Genomic DNA, 21,626 nt, shown 5'->3' with positions numbered 1-21,626 from the left:
CTTCTAAAGGGTGTAATTTCCACTTTAAAATGTCAGACTTGATTTGCCCTAACGAAAAATTGATCAACCCCTACAAAAAATGTCCACTAATTATAATCCACATAATAATTCACATTTCCTGTTGCTGTTTTTTTTCTGCTATAGCAAAGTGCCTAAAATGAAGCTCCTACATGTTTATTAGGAGTGTGTTCTCCCCCAGATCCTACATGTTTATTAGGAGTGTGTTCTCCCCCAGATCCTGACCGGAGAAGACTGGAACATGGTCATGTATGATGGAATAGAATCTCAGGGAGGAGTCAACAACGGGATGGTCTTCTCAGTCTTCTTCATCGTGCTCACACTTTTCGGCAACTGTATCCTTACACACACACACACACACACACACACACACATGGTCGCCTCGCTTCGCGTTCCTAGGAAACTATGCAGTTTTTAGTTTTTTTATGTGTTATTTCTTACATTAGTACCCCAGGTCATCTTAGGTTTCATTACATACAGTCGAGAAGAACTACTGAATATAAGAGCAGCGTCAACTCACCATCAGTACGACCAAGAATATGACTTTCGCGAAGCGGATCCTGTGTTCTGCCTTTCACCCAGGACAATGGAATGGATCCCAGCCGGCGACCCAAAAAAACAACTTCGTAAAAGGGGGAAACGTAGCGGTCTTCTGGTCAGACTCCGGAGACGGGCACATCGTGCACCACTCCCCAGTATACTTCTCGCCAATGTCCAGTCTCTTGACAACAAGGTTGATGAAATCCGAGCAAGGGTAGCATTCCAGAGGGACATCAGAGACTGTAACGTTCTTTGCTTCACGGAAACATGGCTCACTGGAGAGACGCTAACGGAGTCGGTGCAGCCAGCTGGTTTCTCCACGCATCGCGCCGACAGAAACAAACATCTTTCTGGTAAGAAGAGGGGCGGGGGCGTATGCCTTATGGCTAACGAGACGTGGTGTGGTCACAAAAGCATACAGGAACTCAAGTCCTTCTGTTCACCTGATTTAGAATTTCTCACAATCAAATGTCAACCGCATTATCTACCAAGGGAATTCTCTTCGATTATAATCACAGCCGTATATATTCCGCCCCAAGCAGACACATCGATGGCTCTGAACGAACTTTATTTGACTCTTTGCAAACTGGAATCCATACATCCTGAGGCTGCATTCATTGTAGCTGGGGATTTTAACAAGGCTAATCTGAAAACAAGACTCCCTAAATTGTATCAGCATATCGATTGCGCAACCAGGGCTATTCTAACTTCCGCGACGCATATAAGGCCCTGCCCCGCCCTCCTTTCGGAAAAGCTGACCACGACTCCATTTTGTTGATCCCTGCCTACAGACAGAAACTTAAACAAGAAGCTCCCACGCTGAGGTCTGTTCAACGCTGGTCCGACCAATCTGATTCCACACTCCAAGACTGCTTCCATCATGTGGACTGGGATATGTTTCGTATTGCGTCAGACAACAACATTGACGAATACGCTGATTCGGTGTGCGAGTTCATTAGAACGTGCGTTGAAGATGTCGTTCCCATAGCAACGATTAAAACATTCCCAAACCAGAAACCGTGGATTGATGGCAGCATTCGCGTGAAACTGAAAGCGCGAACCACTGCTTTTAATCAGGGCAAGGTGACCGGAAACATGACCAAATACAAACAGTGTAGCTATTCCCTCCGCAAGGCAATCAAACAAGCTAAGCGTCAGTATAGAGACAAAGTAGAATCTCAATTCAATGGCTCAGACACAAGAGGTATGTGGCAGGGTCTACAGTCAATCACGGATTACAAAAAGAAAACCAGCCCCGTCACGGACCAGGATGTCTTGCTCCCAGGCAGACTAAATAACTTTTTTGCCTGCTTTGAGGACAATACAGTGCCACTGACACGGCCCGCAACCAAAACCTGTGGCCTCTCCTTCACTGCAGCCGAGGTGAGTAAAACATTTAAACGTGTTAACCCTCGCAAGGCTGCAGGCCCAGACGGCATCCCCAGCCGCGCCCTCAGAGCATGCGCAGACCAGCTGGCTGGTGTGTTTACGGACATATTCAATCAATCCCTATCCCAGTCTGCTGTTCCCACATGCTTCAAGAGGGCCACCATTGTTCCTGTTCCCAAGAAAGCTAAGGTAACTGAGCTAAACGACTACCGCCCCGTAGCACTCACTTCCGTCATCATGAAGTGCTTTGAGAGACTAGTCAAGGACCATATCACCTCCACCCTACCTGACACCCTAGACCCACTCCAAAATGCTTACCGCCCAAATAGGTCCACAGACGATGCAATCTCAACCACACTGCACACTGCTCTAACCCATCTGGACAAGAGGAATACCTATGTGAGAATGCTGTTCATCGACTACAGCTCGGGTAGGCAACAACATCTCCACCCCGCTGATCCTCAACACTGGGGCCCCACAAGGGTGCGTTCTGAGCCCTCTCCTGTACTCCCTGTTCACCCACGACTGCGTGGCCACGCACGCCTCCAACTCAATCATCAAGTTTGCGGACGACACAACAGTGGTAGGCTTGATTACCAACAATGACGAGACGGCCTACAGGGAGGAGGTGAGGGCCGTCGGAGTGTGGTGTCAGGAAAATAACCTCACACTCAACGTCAACAAAACTAAGGAGATGATTGTGGACTTCAGGAAACAGCAGAGGGAACACCCCCCTATCCACATCGATGGAACAGTAGTGGAGAGGGTAAAAAGTTTTAAGTTCCTCGGCATACACATCACAGACAAACTGAATTGGTCCACCCACACAGACAGCATCGTGAAGAAGGCGCAGCAGAGCCTCCTCAACCTCAGGAGGCTGAAGAAATTTGGCTTGTCACCAAAAGCACTCACAAACTTCTATAAATGCACAATCGAGAGCATCCTGGCGGGCTGTATCACCGCCTGGTACGGCAACTGCTCCGCCCACAACCGTAAGGCTCTCCAGAGGGTAGTGAGGTCTGCACAACACATCACCGGGGGCAAACTACCTGCCCTCCAGGACACCTACACCACCCGATGTTACAGGTAGGCCATAAAGATCATCAAGGAAAACAACCACCCGAGCCACTGCCTGTTCACCCCGCTATCATCCAGAAGGCGAGGTCAGTACAGGTGCATCAAAGCTGGGACTGAGAGACTGAACAACAGCTTCTATCTCAAGGCCATCAGACTGTTAAACAGCCACCACTAACATTGAGTGGCTGCTGCCAACACACTGACTCAACTCCAGCCACTTTAATAATGGGAATTGATGGGAAATGATGTAAAATATATCACTAGCCACTTTAAACAATGCAACCTAATATAATGTTTACATACCCTACATTATTCATCTCATATGTCTATGTATATAGTGTACTCTATATCATCTACTGCATCTTTATGTAATACATGTATCACTAGCCACTTTAACTATGCCACTTTGTTTACATACTCATCTCATACGTATATTCTGTACTCAATACCATCTACTGTATCTTGCCTATGCCACTCTGTACCATCACTCATTCATATATCTTTATGTACATATTCTTTATCCTCTTACACTTGTGTGTATAAGACAGTAGTTTTGGAATTGTTAGTTAGATTACTTGTTGGTTATTACTGCATTGTCGGAACTAGAAGCACAAGCATTTCGCTACACTCGCATTAACATCTGCTAACCATGTGTATGTGACAAATAAAATTTTATTTGATTTGACACACACACACACACACACATACACACACACACACACACACACACACAGTATAGTTTATGTCTTTAACCCTTTGCCCTCAGACACTCTGCTGAATGTGTTCTTGGCCATTGCTGTGGACAATCTGGCCAACGCACAGGAACTCACTAAGGTACAGTACTTTGTACACTGACCGAGCCAAGCCTACTGGGGTCAAATAGAATGACCCCTCAGTTCAGGACATGACCTCTCACCCTGTCAGCTCTAGCTCCCCATCAAAAATGATCTGTATATTGGCAGATATTGGACTGAATGCTCTAACAATGGGAATAAATGTCTGCAAGGGGCGGAAGGCAGGCGGGTAAGGCGGGAACAGGCGGGAACATTCTAGCCAATGAGAGGGCAGATATGCATGTGAACAACAGGCATACCACGTGCGTCCACTTATATCAGTAATTGTAACGGCCGTTGGTGGAAGAAGGTGAGGACCAAGATGCAGCGTGGTAAGTGTTCATCGTTATTTTATAAACTAAACACTAAATACAACATGGAACAAAAGAAACAACCGAAACAGCTCCGTCAGGTGCAAAACACACTAAACAGAAAATAACTACCCACAAAACCCATGTGGGCAAGAGCTACCTAAGTAAGGTTCTCAATCAGAGACAACGATAGACAGCTGTCCCTGATTGAGAACCACACCCGGCCAAACAACACAGAAATCAAAAACATAGAAAATTAACATAGAATGCCCACCCTAGTCACACCCTGTCCTAACCAAAATAGAGAATAAAAGCCTCTCTATGGCCAGGTTGTGACAGTAATAACCTAAACATTCGATCAAATAAGCCCCACTTTGCCAATTAGCAATTACATTTTATATTGACCAAATTCTAAATTCTCTCATTGTCGCCATACAAAAAAATCCCCACTTGGTCTGCATCACGCTATATTCTTGCGTGGTCTGATTTTGGGGCCAGAGTCAGCCCTCTTCACTTCACCTCTTCTTCTGTATCTCCATGTATCTGTATCTGTCAACGCCCCTTATTCTCCTATCTATAACTATATCTATAAAGGTCATTGCTCTCTTCTCTCACTCTGTCTACCATCTGTATCAACCTCCTCTATCTCTGCTTTTTACCCCCCCCCCCTCTCTCTCCCTCCCATGTATTTCCCGTCTCCCCTCCTCCCCCTCTCTCTCTCCCACTCGCTTTCTTTGGTAGGACGAGCAGGAAGAGGAAGCTGCTTCCAAGAAAAATGCTTTGCAAAAAGCCAAGGAGGTGGCCGAAGTCAGCCCTCAGTCTGTAGCCAACATGTCCATAGCGGCGTAAGTATCTCTCTTTCTTTCTCTGTTTCCATATCTCTCTCTGTTGTTTCTCTCATCCTTGCCCCCTCATCTCTCCTAGTGTGTTCACTCTTCAGCTGCACATACCTGCGTACAGACCTGCAGATACCTGCGTACTTGCTCGCACACACACACACACACACACACACACACACACAGTGTTTGATCTCCTCCTCCTCCAGTAGGAAGCAGTGAGTCTTAGATCCTTTCTCTGCAGCTCTCTGTTCTCTCATAGTGAAGTTCACAGTGTGTCCATGGTCCACAGCCCTTATAATGTCACAGCAGTGTAGCCTGAGGATGTAGGGACACTGCCAATATCACGCATAGAGTTGACCTCCACTACCATTATAGTAAGGTTACAACTGTTGTTTCTACTCTGAAACATGAACACGTATGCATGCAAGCAAATACTTACATACACACACACACACACACACACACACACACACACACACACACACGCACACTCAGTCAATCTCTGACGTAGCCCACTTTTGATATGTACTTTTATGTGGTGTGTTGACTATTGTTGTGTGTTGTGTCTTGGTCATGTTTCCTAGTCTGCAAGACAGCTAAAGGTGCACTGATAGAGCAATACTAGGAATTGTTTCCACTAATGAGGTGACTGTGACGTCATTCCTAGCACTGCCCCACCATGCCAGTATAAATCCATATCATTCATCCGCATATGTGGATGATATAATAGCTTTGCAAGCAGGGATTTTCCAAGCTGGAATCTCCACACTTGCTAAAGCAGGTTAGGAGATACTCTGAGTCCCTGTCTGGGACTCTGGGAAGAAGATTTCTCTCTGGATCTAAATGGGTTACACTTTACCTGACCCCTTCTTCACAAGGCCGACGTAACACTATTATAATGATGACATAACACTATTATGATGATGACATAACACCATTATAATGATGACATAACACTATTATAATGATGACATAACACTATTATAATGATGACATAACACTATTATGATGATGACATAACACCATTATAATGATGACGTAACACTATTATAATGATGACGTAACACTATTATGATGATGACATAACACCGATTTTAATGATGACATAACACTATTATAATGAAGACATAATACTATTATAATGATGACATCACACCATTATAATGATGACGTAACACTATTATAATGATGACATAACACTATTATAATGATGACATAACACCATTATAATGATGACATAACACTATTATGATGATGACATAACACCATTATAATGATGACGTAACACTATTATAATGATGACATAACACTATTATGATGATGATATAACACCATTATAATGATGACATAACACTATTATAATGATGACATAACACTATTATAATGATGACATAACACTATTATAATGATGATGACATAACACTATTATTATGATGATGACATAACACCATTATAATGATGACATAACACCATTATAATGATGATGACATAACACTATTATAATGATGACATAACACTATTATAATGATGACATAACACTATTATAATGATGATGACATAACACTATTATAATGATGATGACATAACACCATTATAATGATGATGACATAACACTATTATAATGATGACATAACACTATTTATATTGATGACATAACACTATTATAATGATGACATAACACATGTTGTAAACATGTCATGACAACAAGAAGACCTGGGTAACGGTTTGTGACTTGAGATATCCGCTGTAAGAGAACTGGCTATGATTGTCTCTCTGCCTAGTTGTAGATAGAAACTGCCTTTGTTTGAAGGGCAGTCTGTGTTTGGTAGAATGAATGGAGAGGTGTGTAGATACTCTGAAGACAGTGCAATAGAATTTGTGCAACAGAAACAAAATGTGAGCTAGAGAGATATGGACGCCTGTGTAGTGGAAGAGAGATGTGGATCCTGAGATAGAGAAATGAGATAGAGATAGAGAGATAGAGATAGAGAAAGTATGAGAAAAGTCTAGAGGGATAAATAAAGTTTGTGCAAGAGAAAGAAAGGTGAAAAATGGGGAGAGAAAGGAGAGGAAGATCAAAAGAGAAAGAAAAGGAGAACAGAATAGAAATGGAGAGATAGATGAATACAGACATTGCTAGATGGTTGTCTGAGCAGTGTGAGTTGAAATGGTGTGTGTATTTGTTAGTGTAAAGTGTGTGTGTGTGTGTGTGTGTGTGTGTGTGTGTGTGCGTGCGTGCGTGCGCGCGCGTGCGTGCGTGTGTGTGTGTGTGTGCGTGTGTGTGTGTGTGTGTGTTGGGGAGGCTTGAGGAGTGTGTTGCCTCATTCACACTATAGGGCCGACCCTAAATGCACTGTACTGGCTCATATATCTTTTTTTCACATGGTTCTTTCCAGCATGGTTCCAGCCACTCTGGTGGATGCGTAGCCAGGTCAGCCCAGTACAGCTCTGCTTGGCTAGGTTCTGGTTGCTCATATAGTGTGAATTGGGCAGGCGTGTGTTCTCTGTGTCATGTCACTCACCGACTGTTTCCCTCCTCAGCGAAAAAGTAAACAGCACAGGTCACAACGCTTCCGACCCCTTTCTGGACTGGTATTTACTCATTTATACTCCTTCTGTTTCTTTTCGCCCGCTTTTCCTTTCCTCTCCTCCTTTAGACCATCCTGTTTTAATTATCTCCCCCTAATTCTGATTTTTTTACTCCTTTGCTTTTTTGTTGGTTTTTGAGTTGGCTTATTCTGAGTATATTTTCTGTTGGCTGCTCCCCGCAGTATGGCTGTGGCTTTACTGTGGTTGACTGTGGTCCCTGGGAAAGGGAGTTAGTGGGGCCGGGGCGCCATTTTGGTTCTTTCGTTGGCAACATCTCAAATGGCACCCTATTCCCCATATAGTGCACTACTGTTGACCTGAGCCTCTCATAAGAGTAGTGCAAAATATGGAGAATAGAGTGTTATCTGAGGTTTGCCCTTTTTTCTCAGAACTTCCATTTTCAGTCTTTTTGTTGATGATTCCATTTTGGTTCCTTCATTGGGTCCTTTTGGGTTTGGTTTCCTGGTCAACTGTGTAATATTCTAACCTTGCCTCAATATCATTCTCCATCTTGTGCCTCTCTCTGTGTGGTTTCCCAAAGTGGGGCTGGTCTGCCCACTGCTTTGGGAAACTGTGGTCGACCATACTCCTTCAGTAGCTCTGTGTTTCTGCCCTGTAGGTCCAGCAAGGCGACCCTTTACATGTGTGTGTGTGAGCTCTATAGTGTGTGTTTGTGTATTTGCTTGTGTTTATATTTCTGTATACCTGTGTATGTAGGTTTCTGTATGTCTGTGTGTTTGTATATTTGTAAATTGACTCAGATACCACTGCTTAACCTGATATTTGACACTCTCAACCTCCCCATCCATCCTCTCTTTTCTCTCCCTCTCTGCCTCCCCTCCTTCTCCTCTGCTCTCCATCATGCTTTCTGTCTCTATTTCTTAACCTCTCTTTTCTCCTCGCTCCCCTTTCATCCAACGCTCTGTCCATCTGTCTCACCTTTCATCCATCTCACCGCCCTCCTTTTTCTCTCGCCTGCTCTCTTCTCTCTTCTCTCATCTCTTCTATCCTCTACCTCTCTCTCGGTCCCCCTCTCTCTGTCCCTCCTCTCATCCTTTCCCCTCTCTCTGTCCCTCCTCTTTCTCTCGGCCGCTCTCTTCTCTCATCTCTCATCTCTTCTATCCTCTACCTCTCTCTCGGTCCCCCTCTCTCTGTCCCTCCTCTCTCGGTCCCCCTCTCTCTGTCCCTCCTCTCATCCTTTCCCCTCTCTCTGTCCCTCCACTTTCTCTCGGCTGCTCTCTTCTCTCATCTCTCATCTCTTCTATCCTCTACCTCTCTCTCGGTCCCCCTCTCTCTGTCCCTCCTCTCTCGGTCCCCCTCTCTCTGTCCCTCCTCTCATCCTTTCCCCTCTCTCTGTCCCTCCTCTTTCTCTCGGCTGCTCTCTTCTCTCATCTCTCATCTCTTCTATCCTCTACCTCTCTCTCGGTCCCCCTCTCTCTGTCCCTCCTCTCTCGGTCCCCCTCTCTCTGTCCCTCCTCTCATCCTTTCCCCTCTCTCTGTCCCTCCTCTCATCCTTTCCCCTCTCTCCGTCCCTCCTCTCTCGGTCCTCCTCTCTCTGTCCCTCCTCTCTCGGTCCCCCTCTCTCTGTCCCTCCTCTCATCCTTCCCCTCTCTCGGTCCCCCTCTCTCTGTCCCTCCTCTCTCGGTCCCCCTCTCTCTGTCCCTCCTCTCAACCTTTCCCCTCTCTCTGTCCCTCCTCTCATCCTTTCCCCTCTCTCTGTCCCTCCTCTCATCCTTTCCCCTCTCTCCGTCCCTGTAGTAAGGAGCAGCAGAAGAACAATAAGGGTGGTAATAAGTCCGTGTGGGAACAGAGGACCAAGGAGCTGAGGAAACAGACTCTAATGACCAGCAGAGAGGCCCTCTACAACGAACTGGACCCAGAGGACCGCTGGAAGGCAAGGAGAGAGGGAGGGAGGGGGAAGGCTGGAAGGAAGGCAAGGAGGGAGGGAGGGAGGGAGGGAGGGAGGGAGGGAGGGATGGAAGGAAGGAAGGAAGGAAGGAAGGAAGGAAGGAAGGAAGGAAGGAAGGAAGGAAGGAAGGAAGGAAGGAAGGAAGGAAGGAAGGAAGGAAGGAGAGTGGAGGGATGGAAAGGGGATACCTAGTCAGTTGCACAGTTGAATGCATTCAATCAAAATGTGTCTACCGCATTTAAGCTGAATCAGAGAGGTGAGGGGGCTGCCTTAATCGTCACCCACATCATTGGTGCCAGGGGAGCAGTTGTTGTGGGGGTTAACTGCCTTGCTCAAGGGCAGAACAGCAGATGTTTCCACCTTGCCGGCTCAGGGATTCAAACAAGCAACCTTTCAGTTACTGTCCCAAACTCTAACCTCTAGGCTACCTGCCACCCCAGAGAGGGGGGTAAGGAGGGAGGTGGGTAAGGAGGAAGGGAGACAGTAAGAGACAACAAACCAAATGGAGAAGGGTGGAGAGAGCGATGGAACACAGAAAGGGGAGAAATTACGAAAGTTGGTAACACTTTTTATTGGTCTGAGTAAAGCTGCTTGATACTTTCGGGTACTTACCTCATATAGTTCATCATAATGAATAACTACCTGGTAATTACCGGGTGCCAAATGTAACATACTGGTTGGTGCCTTTGTCAATTTACCATTAATTGAATCAAACATTTTTTGAAAAAATAAGCGTTATAGGTGGTTGGTTATATGACCTCTGGGATGCTAACGATATTATGCCTCTCCTTGATTCCGCCTGGCCTTCCTCTTCCGTCCCCTGCTTACAACTCTCCCAACCCAACCTTTCCCTCCCTCCCCCCTCCCCTTTCTTCCAGGTGAACTACTCCCGCCACATCCGTCCTGACATGAAGACCCACACAGACCGCCCTCTAGTGGTGGACCCCCAGGAGAACCGCAACAACAACACCAACAAGACCACCAAAGAGCCTGACCCCCGCCTCAGCCAGCAGCACGCCGACGAGCTGGTCCGCAAGCAGACACATGTCCACGAGAGAGGAGGTGGGGGCTCAGGGTCTGGTTCAGGCCCTGGAAGGCCTTACGAGCGGGCAGACTCTACGGAGAGCCGCAGGAGCCGTAAGGAGAGCAAGGAGCACCAGGAGCTCCAACACCACCACTCCTCCCATACCCGCCTAGATGCAACGATGCTGGGACAGAGTGGAGAGGAGAGGCCCCAGAGAAGGCACCACCACCCACGGGGCCAGGTGGGATCATCGGAGCACAGGAAACCCCGCCAGCACCGCATGCCCCCAGAGGACGAAGAGGGGGGAGGTGGAGGTGGTGGAGGAGGAGGAGGAGGAGGAGGGGAAAGGCGACACAAGAGCAGGGGGACAGAAGGAGAAGGCGAGGGGGAGCAAGAGGGGGGTGATGGAGGTGAAAGGAGGCAGAGACGGCATCGCCATGGCACTCAGTCAGGGTGTGATGGTGAGGGGAAGAGGACGCGGCAACACCGCAGGAAGTGAGGGAGACCCTGACACACACAGACACACACATGTATACGCACTCACACTTTCCTCTGTCAACCAGTGTCCTTATACAGTAGTTCTCAGAACCATTCTGACATTTCCCTACTCCTTCTCTTCCATCAATCTCTCTCGTTTCTCCCTCTCTTTCTTTCTTTCCTTCTCTTTCCCTCTATAGGGATGGTCCCAACCTGTCCACCACACGGCCCATCCAGAAGAGCCTCTGTAGACAGGACAGCCAGTACAGCGAGGACATGGACAATGTCATGAACAGTAAACTGGCCACCAGCCAGCCCAAGCTACACCCAGGCTACACCCAGCAGCCCTGCCCAGCCTCGGGCCTCCCCAGCCCAGCCAACCACACTACCCCAGGCCCAGGCTTCGGTCCTGCAGGCCTCAACACTCACCTGACTAACAGCAGCTCCCACCTGGGCCTAGATGGAAGCCTGGTTCCTGCATACGGAAGTAGCACCCGGATACCGGACCACACGGCAGTGGACATACCACCCATGTTTCCTTCCCACAATGCCATATTGCAGGGTGAGAGAGAGGGAAGGAAGAGGAGGGGAGGGGGATGGAGGGAGACTGTGTATGACCAAGGTTTATCAGGTCGCTTCTTCAGTCAAAACATTGAGAAACAGCCACACATGCCATGCTATTTCTGAATTCTTGTTTCTTCCCTTCATTCTTCCCTGTCCTTTCCTCTCCTATCCACCCCCTCCCTCTCCCTCTGTCTCTCTCTCTCCTCCCTCTCTTTCTTGCATCCCTCCAGTCAATAAGAATGCTAACACGGAGCCTCTGCCTAAGAAGGAGGATAAGGAGGATGATGATGATGAGAAGGGTGATGAAGATGGACCCAAACCAATGCCTCCCTATAGCTCCATGTTCATCCTCTCTACCACCAACCCGTATGTGGGCACATGCATGCACACACACAATCACAATCACAATCACACACACATGTACATTCATTATTAATTATATTAATGATGCATTTTTTTGTGTTTGTTGCAATGTGTGTGTGTGTGTGTGTGTGTGTGTGTGTGTGTGTGTGTGTGTGTGTGTGTGTGTGTGTGTGTGTGTGTGTGTACATGCATGCTTGTGTGTGTCTGCATGTGTGTACGTGCATGCTCGTGTGTGTCTGTGTGTGTGATTAGGTTCCGGAGACTATGCCACTACATTGTGACTCTGAAATTCTTTGAGTTTGGAATCCTGTCTACCATCGCTATGAGCAGTATCGCCCTGGCAGCAGAAGACCCCGTCTGGCCAGAATCACCTCGCAACAATGTGAGACACTCAAAGCTCTGTTTCCGTAGTAGCTTATATTTACTCTCCATGCTAACTTAACTATTAGCTAGCTTCTACTTTATCCTCCATGCTAACTTAGCTATTATAGCTAACTTCTACTTTACCCTCCATGCTAACTTAGCTATTATAGCTAACTTCTACTTTACCCTCCATGCTAACCTAGCTATTATAGCTAACTTCTACTTTACCCTCAATGCTAACTTAGCTATTATAGCTAACTTCTACTTTACCCTCAATGCTAACTTAGCTATAAGCTAACTTTTACTTTACCCTCCATGCTAACTGAACTATTAGCAAGCTTCTACTTTACGTCTGCTAACTCTGTGTCCTCTCTCTCCCTTTATGCAGGTTCTGCGCTACTTTGACTATGTGTTTACGGGAGTGTTCACTTTTGAGATGTTGATTAAGGTAATTCTGAATCTATTTCACTCTAGCTATACTTGTAATTTTTTTGACGTGAGACAATCAATAACAAAACATATCCACTCTCTCTGTCGCCCTCACTCTAACGCCCCCTCACTCTCTCTCACTTTCTCTCTCTCTCCCCCTCTCTCCCCCCCCCTCCCCCAACCCACCTCTCTCTCAGATGGTGGATCTGGGCCTGGTGTTGCACCAGGGCTCCTATTTCCGTGACCTGTGGAACATCCTGGACTTTATAGTGGTTAGTGGTGCTCTGGTGGCCTTCGCCTTCACGTAAGTTACCCTCCTGCCCCGTCATCTCCTCTCCCCCAACTCTCTCTCTTGTCCTGCCTGCTGCCCCATATCCTTCTCTCCCCCATCTCCCCCTCTCTCTCCTCTCCTCTCTGCCCCCTCTCTCTGCTGTCCTTGCAAGGGGTCACAATGTCACTACGCAGACAGCCTCACAGGCGCCCTGGAGCAAAGCCCCACTCTCTCTCTCTCTCCTCTGTCGCTCTCTCTTCTGTTGCTCTCTCTTCTTTCACTCTCTCTTCTGTCACTATCTCGTCTCTTTATATCCCATGCTCTTGTTCTGTCTCATGTTCACACTCCCACGCTCTCTCTCTCCTGTCTCACTCTGTCTCAGTCTTAGCTCCTCTGTCTTGTTCTGTCTCACTCGATCAACAACCTTCCCACAACCTTCCCATAGCATCCAACTCCCCAGGCTACTGGCACTACCGTTTCCCCAATGCCCCTTTCAATCATCGTTCGCCAGAGTCAACCACTTTCCTCTCCTCCTGTCCTTCATCCGGCTCCCCATCTCACCTGCCTCCCTCGCTCCTCGTTTCTACTTCTCCCCCCTGCGGTCCAACACTATCCCCCTCCACCCTTTCTCTCCCAACGTCCACTATGCCCCCCTCTCTCGCTCCTCTCCTCCCCCTTATCTCCCGTGGGTGTGAGGACCACCCCAGGCACCTGTAACCCTTTAGTGTCCCGGGCGGTTCTGGAGCTGAGGGGCCTGAGCCGCACCCCTCCTCCACCCCTCCTACGGAGCAGGTATTTCAGCTTCCTTCTTCTGCACGCCACTGCCTGAGCTTGGGCTGGGAGTGGGACAGGTGCTATGGCTGGTGATGAAGCTGGTACTTTCGCTGGGGCTGGAGCTTGGTGTGGGATGAAGAAGGGTGCCTTAATGAAATAATGGTTTGGATGGGGGAAGTTCTGGGTCTAAGGCTAAATGGAACGGGAGCTGGGGGTCTGGGGAAAGACAAGTGTTGGGTCTAAGGCTAAATGGAACGGGAGCTGGGGGTCTGGGGAAAGACAAGTGTTGGGTCTAAGGCTAAATGGAACGGGAGCTGGGGGTGTGGGGAAAGACAAGTTCTGGGTCTAAGGCTAAATGGAACGGGAGCTGGGGGTGTGGGGAAAGACAAGTGTTGGGTCTAAGGCTAAATGGAACGGGAGCTGGGGGTCTGGGGAAAGAGAAGTTCTGGGCCTAAGGCCAGACAATTGCTGGGGTTGTAGCCGGGATCAGGATGGGGTAAAAAATAAGAGGGTTAAGGTTGAGACAAGGGTGTTAGGGCTGGAGTGGGGGTGGGGGCAGGTGGGGTTGAGTGAAGAGAGGTGTAGTTCTTGGAATAGTACATTGATACATTGACCCTCTTGAAAAGAGATGCTGAGTCTTAATGTGACTACCTGGACCGACACAGGATAGATCAACAAACTAAAGGGAATGGGTCGGGTTGGGTGTGATGCTACAATTTGGGTAGGCTTAAAAGGGTTGTTTTTGGACTGTGCTAGAATTATGAGCTTTTTCATGATCCAGACCTCTTATCGTATACCGTGGCGCCTGAAATGGTGTCCAAGATTTTTCTAGGCTGGTTGATTTAGACCTAGGATATGATTTTACAATGAATTTATACATAGTTGCATGATATAAAGTCATTGGTTAAGGCGTGTGAGTTGATTATTGTACATGCTACCTGTACACATAGTGCTTGAGTTATTCTGACAGTATTGATGTGAGTCTTTCCACCCTAACCCAGTCCCCTTATACAGGTGGATCATTGAACAATGGAAAAACATGGCGACCAGGGCATTTTGATTCACTCAATTCAGGAATTGAATTTGAAATGTTGAACCCCTTCAAAGAAAATACTGGGATATTTTCAAAACCATTCATTCCATTTCAACGGATCATCTGAATTGACTGAATCAAAATGGAATCGAAAGCCCAACCCTAAAGGAAAGCACGGGTATGAGGATGATGTGCACATAGGCATGCATACATACTTGAGGTCCATATACATGCGTCTAAGAATGGGAATGGCTATAACTAACAGTCATTTCTGTAATGCATATGAAGAACCTATCATAGCTCAGAGTATAGGATCATTCATTAGCTGATAGGGGTGTTGTGTGTTTCGCAAACAGAAATCACTCCGCTTTGTATCTTCCCAAGTATGTCTAATACCTCCTCAGGGAAGGTCCCTTTCTTCCACCCTTACTCCCTAGGCCCTAACACTAGCTCCCATTGCTTAACCCTTTGCTTCCCCTCCAAAGAGAGGGGTTACAGATTACCGTTACAGTGGGCATGCAAGTTTTCTTCTCCTTTAAGGGAGAAAGATAGAAAAAGATACCTGGATGTGCCTGCAGAATACTCCCTCCTTCCCCCCTCCCTCCCTCCCTCCATCCCTCACTCCATCCCTCACTCCATCCCTCACTCCTTTACTCTGCTCCTGTGGAGAGAAACAAACTGTTCACCAATCCCTTTTACATTCCTCCTTCTCCTCCTCACTCCGTTTTCCTGATCTCCAACTGGATAGGTTCACAGAATGTTAGCATTGCCCAGCTAGCATTAGCATCATTACAGTTGCCTATCCAATCATTTCACATCTGCAGTCATGTGAAGGAGATGAAGGAAAGGATGATTTGTAGGAATATTTGGACACTCAAGGTAGAAGTTGCAAACCACAGATCTAAGACCAGATTGTCCTCCCACAAATCCTAACCTTGCCCGTTAGGCTGGTAAAAACAAATATGATCCTAGATCAGTTTCCGGGGACAACTTCATACTCTTCCTCTGAGTGGCCGGTGCTCCAGGGTGGCAGTGGCACCCCCTGTCTGTGGGACTGACCCTGATCCTGCAATGCTATGTGTGTATGTGTGTGCCACTGTCAAGTGTGTGTGTGTGTGTGTGTGTGTGTGTGTGTGTGTGTTTGAGTATTTCATGCATATATATATGTGTCTTTCTGTATGTATATATGTGTGTTGCATCTATATATATATGTGTATGTGTATATTCCTGTATGTATGTGTTGCATACTGTATATATGTGTTTATCTGAGTGTATATGTATGTTCATGTGTTTCACTTTCTGTGTTAGGCTTGCGTTTTTAGTCTTAAGGTATAATGGAATGTTTGACAAAGGTCCAGACAGACAGACAGACAGACAGACAGACAGACTGACTGACTGACTGACTGACTGACTGATATATTAGTCAGAGAGACAGAGACTGATAGATTAGTCAGATAGACAGAGACTCTGATAGATTAGTCAGATAGACAGAGACTCTGATAGATTAGTCAGATAGACAGAGACTGAGACTGATAGATTAGTCAGAGACAGAGACTCTGATAGATCAGTCAGATAGACAGAGACTGATAGATTAGTCAGATAGACTGATACTCTGATAGATCAGTCAGGTAAACTGATACTCTGATAGATTAGTCAAAATAGACTGAAACTCTGATAGATTAGTCAGATAGACTGATACTCTGATAGACTGATACTCTGATAGATCCGTCAGGTAGACTGATACTCTGATAGATTAGTCAGATAGACTGAAACTCTGATAGATTAGTCAGATAGACTGATACTCTGATAGACTGATACTCTGATAGATCCGTCAGGTAGACTGATACTCTGATAGATTAGTCAGATAGACTGAAACTCTGATAGATTAGTCAGAGAGACAGAGACTCTGATAGATTAGTCAGATAGACTGATACTCTGATAGACTGAAACTCTGATAGATTAGTCAGAGAGACAGAGACTCTGATAGATTAGTCAGAGAGACAGAGACTCTGATAGATTAGTCAGAGAGACAGAGACTCTGATAGATTAGTCAGATAGACTGATACTCTGATAGATTAGTCAGATAGACTGATACTCTGATAGATTAGTCAGAGAGACAGAGACTCTGATAGATTAGTCAGATAGACTGAAACTCTGATAGATTAGTCAGATAGACTGAAACTCTGATAGATTAGTCAGATAGACTGATACTCTGATAGATTAGTCAGAGAGACAGAGACTCTGATAGATTAGTCAGATAGACTGAAACTCTGATAGATTAGTCAGAGAGACAGAGACTCTGATAGATTAGTCAGATAGACTGATACTCTGATAGATTAGTCAGAGAGACAGAGACTCTGATAGATTAGTCAGATAGACTGATACTCTGATAGATTAGTCAGATAGACTGATACTCTGATAGACTGATACTCTGATAGATCCGTCAGGTAGACTGATACTCTGATAGATTAGTCAGAGAGACAGAGACTCTGATAGATTAGTCAGATAGACTGAAACTCTGATAGATTAGTCAGATAGACTGATACTCTGATAGACTGATACTCTGATAGATCCGTCAGGTAGACTGATACTCTGATAGATTAGTCAGATAGACTGAAACTCTGATAGATTAGTCAGATAGACTGATACTCTGATAGACTGATACTCTGATAGATCCGTCAGGTAGACTGATACTCTGATAGATTAGTCAGATAGACTGAAACTCTGATAGATTAGTCAGAGAGACAGAGACTCTGATAGATTAGTCAGATAGACTGAAACTCTGATAGATTAGTCAGATAGACTGATACTCTGATAGATTAGTCAGATAGACTGATACTCTGATAGATTAGTCAGAGAGACAGAGACTCTGATAGATTAGTCAGAGAGACAGAGACTCTGATAGATTAGTCAGATAGACAGAGACTGAGACTGATAGATTAGTCAGAGACAGAGACTCTGATAGATCAGTCAGATAGACAGAGACTGATAGATTAGTCAGATAGACTGATACTCTGATAGATCAGTCAGGTAAACTGATACTCTGATAGATTAGTCAAAATAGACTGAAACTCTGATAGATTAGTCAGATAGACTGATACTCTGATAGACTGATACTCTGATAGATCCGTCAGGTAGACTGATACTCTGATAGATTAGTCAGATAGACTGAAACTCTGATAGATTAGTCAGATAGACTGATACTCTGATAGACTGATACTCTGATAGATCCGTCAGGTAGACTGATACTCTGATAGATTAGTCAGATAGACTGAAACTCTGATAGATTAGTCAGAGAGACAGAGACTCTGATAGATTAGTCAGAGAGACAGAGACTCTGATAGATTAGTCAGAGAGACAGAGACTCTGATAGATTAGTCAGATAGACTGATACTCTGATAGATTAGTCAGATAGACTGATACTCTGATAGATTAGTCAGAGAGACAGAGACTCTGATAGATTAGTCAGATAGACTGAAACTCTGATAGATTAGTCAGATAGACTGAAACTCTGATAGATTAGTCAGATAGACTGATACTCTGATAGATTAGTCAGAGAGACAGAGACTCTGATAGATTAGTCAGATAGACTGAAACTCTGATAGATTAGTCAGAGAGACAGAGACTCTGATAGATTAGTCAGATAGACTGATACTCTGATAGATTAGTCAGAGAGACAGAGACTCTGATAGATTAGTCAGATAGACTGATACTCTGATAGATTAGTCAGATAGACTGATACTCTGATAGACTGATACTCTGATAGATCCGTCAGGTAGACTGATACTCTGATAGATTAGTCAGAGAGACAGAGACTCTGATAGATTAGTCAGATAGACTGAAACTCTGATAGATTAGTCAGATAGACTGATACTCTGATAGACTGATACTCTGATAGATCCGTCAGGTAGACTGATACTCTGATAGATTAGTCAGATAGACTGAAACTCTGATAGATTAGTCAGATAGACTGATACTCTGATAGACTGATACTCTGATAGATCCGTCAGGTAGACTGATACTCTGATAGATTAGTCAGATAGACTGAAACTCTGATAGATTAGTCAGAGAGACAGAGACTCTGATAGATTAGTCAGATAGACTGAAACTCTGATAGATTAGTCAGATAGACTGATACTCTGATAGATTAGTCAGAGAGACAGAGACTCTGATAGATTAGTCAGAGAGACAGAGACTCTGATAGATTAGTCAGATAGACTGAAACTCTGATAGATTAGTCAGATAGACTGATACTCTGATAGATTAGTCAGATAGACTGATACTCTGATAGACTGATACTCTGATAGATTAGTCAGATAGACTGAAACTCTGATAGATTAGTCAGAGAGACAGAGACTCTGATAGATTAGTCAGATAGACTGATACTCTGATAGATTAGTCAGATAGACTGATACTCTGATAGATTAGTCAGAGAGACAGAGACTCTGATAGATTAGTCAGAGAGACAGAGACTCTGATAGATTAGTCAGATAGACTGAAACTCTGATAGATTAGTCAGATAGACTGATACTCTGATAGATTAGTCAGAGAGACAGAGACTCTGATAGATTAGTCAGAGAGACAGAGACTCTGATAGATTAGTCAGAGAGACAGAGACTCTGATAGATTAGTCAGATAGACTGATACTCTGATAGATTAGTCAGAGAGACAGCAAGACAGACAGACAGACAGACAGACTCTGATAGAGCATTCAGAGAGACAGCAAGACAGACAGAGAGAGATTGTGATAGATTAGTCAGACAGACCAACATAGACTCTGATAGTTCAGTCAGAGAGACAACAAGACAGACAGAGAGAGATTGTGATAGATTAGTCAGACAGACAGACAGAGACGCTGATAGATCAGTCAGATAACAGTGAAACTCACAGGGCCAAAGCAGACTGTAACGGATAAAGATAGTGCCCTTATTCAATTGGTTGAAATCAAGCAGCATTGCAGATAGAACGAGTACTCCCATTGGAGATCTGTATCACCACTTTGATCTAATTACTCTGGCATCTAGTGTCTGGCCTGATGATCGGTGGTATCTGGGCTCGTGCCGTCATCCTCATACCTCTCAAATAAATAGAAGAACCGCTGTGCCTGAACATATTGCCCTTCCCAAGGCAGGATACTGATAGGCCGAAACTGGTACAAGTCTACACTAGTGGACCAATCAGATGACTGAAAGGGAAGTGGTTTGATATTGGTTACTATGGTTACTAACATGGATGTTCCCCTCAGTTGACCCTATGGAATTGTTAAAGCATCATTGATGTTAAGCGTCAATGGTGGCACTAGTTTGGTGCTGTGTCCCAGTTATGAGTTCTCTCTGTGTGTGTGTGTGTGTGTGTGTGTGTGTGTGTGTGTGTGTGTGTGTGTGTGTGTGTGTGTGTGTGTGTGTGTGTGTGTGTGTGTGTGTGTGCGTGTGCGTGCGTGCATGCGTGCTTGCGTGTGTGTGTGTGATAATGGGCTTCAATAAAGGCATAGATTGTTTAGCCACGAAACTAGCATTGAATTATATAACTTCCCATGCCAGACAAACAGACAGGTAGCTAGGAGTGTGTATCCTGGGGAGGTTGAAGATATGACAGACAAACAGACAGTTAGCTAGGAGTGTGTATGTTGGGGAGGTTGAAGATATGTGTGTATGTGAGAGGGGAGGGATCTAACAAAACGCAGGCCTTGCACTCTTTTTTTCTGTTTCTCTGTCTCTCATATGGATGTTTTTCCTCCTTCAAACCCGTCCTTTTCCCTTTGTCCCGTTTTCTCTCCTTCTCTGTCTCTTTCTTTTCCTACCTCTCTCTCTCTCTCTCTCTCTCTCTCTCCCTCTCTGTCTGTCTCTCTCTCTCTCTCTCTCTCTCTCCCTCTCTGTCTGTCTCTCTCTCTCTCATTCTCTCTCTCTGTCTCTCTCTCTCTCTCTGATCTCTCTCTCTCTCTCTCTCTCTCTCTCTCCCTGTCTCTGACCCTCTCTGATCTCTCCGTTCCGGAACAACAGGAGCAGTAGCGGGTAAAGTTGTGTTCTCTTTCCTCTCTTTCTCTTCTGCTGCACTCTGACTGCTTGTCTTTCCGATCACACGGCTTTCCTCTCTTTCTTTTTTAAATCTGTCCGTCCTCACTGTCGCCCACGTGTCTTTATCTCTTTCTCTCTCACTGTCGCCCACGTGTCTTTATCTCTTTCTCTCTCACTGTCGCCCACGTGTCTTTATCTCTTTCTCTCTCACTGTCGCCCACGTGTCTTTATCTCTTTCTCTCTCACTGTCGCCCACGTGTCTTTATCTCTTTCTCTCTCACTGTCGCCCACGTGTCTTTATCTCTTTCTCTCTCACTGTCGCCCACGTGTCTTTATCTCTCTCTCTTTCTCTCTCTCTCTGTCGTTCACCCTGCTTTCTCTGTGGAACAGCTCTGACTAACATACGACTCAAGTGAATTCAACCTGAATCAAATGTGAATCGTTCATGTGTGAGTCTGAACTAAGTCTAAAGCAAATCGTAAGTGACTCAGAACAGACAATGAGAATAAAGAGAGCAGAGGACGCAGAGTAATAGGTGAACCAAGTGAATCAAGTGAAGAGAAGGGGGAAGTGTGATAGATACAGCAGCAGTAATAGCAACAGGTACTGGGGGCTGGTCATGCTGGAGCTAGAGAGCAGATGGAGACAGCGGAGAGAGGCAGTGAGTCCTAGGAAATACTGTTCATGGAGATCAGGCATACACATACGCATCCATGCAAACAAACACTCACACACACGCTATCGCAGGAAGATTTTGTAAACACACACACATACCTACACACCTGCAGAAACAGATGTGTAAACACACA

The 21,626-nt window shown here is 45.6% G+C and overlaps 2 protein-coding genes across 27 annotated transcripts in view; one reads left to right on the top strand and one right to left on the bottom strand.

Moving 5' to 3' along the window:
- cacna1aa (calcium voltage-gated channel subunit alpha1 Aa) overlaps positions 1-21,626 on the top strand; it is a 175,654-nt gene that overhangs the window by 69,929 nt on the left and 84,099 nt on the right. For 21 of the 26 annotated variants that reach the window (XM_090193913.1, XM_090193926.1, XM_090193914.1 and 18 more), the window contains exons 16-26: positions 236-353; positions 3,791-3,858; positions 4,910-5,013; positions 7,549-7,599; positions 9,355-9,490; positions 10,384-11,024; positions 11,207-11,568; positions 11,801-11,936; positions 12,186-12,315; positions 12,685-12,744; positions 12,923-13,029. In XM_090193913.1, the coding sequence (XP_090050039.1) occupies positions 236-353; positions 3,791-3,858; positions 4,910-5,013; positions 7,549-7,599; positions 9,355-9,490; positions 10,384-11,024; positions 11,207-11,568; positions 11,801-11,936; positions 12,186-12,315; positions 12,685-12,744; positions 12,923-13,029 (1,913 nt within the window). The remainder of the gene's footprint in view (positions 1-235; positions 354-3,790; positions 3,859-4,909; positions 5,014-7,548; positions 7,600-9,354; positions 9,491-10,383; positions 11,025-11,206; positions 11,569-11,800; positions 11,937-12,185; positions 12,316-12,684; positions 12,745-12,922; positions 13,030-21,626) is intronic. The other 5 variants (XM_090193918.1, XM_090193917.1, XM_090193915.1 and 2 more) reach the window with 3 other exon arrangements.
- Positions 1-21,626, bottom strand: part of LOC110538722 (alkB homolog 7, RNA demethylase) — a 185,925-nt gene that overhangs the window by 91,711 nt on the left and 72,588 nt on the right. The gene's annotated exons all lie outside the window — the stretch shown is intronic.

This window comes from Oncorhynchus mykiss, chromosome 12 (genome assembly GCF_057628025.1).
Source record: "Oncorhynchus mykiss isolate SJ-2025 chromosome 12, ASM5762802v1, whole genome shotgun sequence".
NCBI classification, from domain to species: Eukaryota; Metazoa; Chordata; class Actinopteri; order Salmoniformes; family Salmonidae; genus Oncorhynchus; species Oncorhynchus mykiss.
This window is presented reverse-complemented; position numbering and strand designations above follow the sequence as displayed.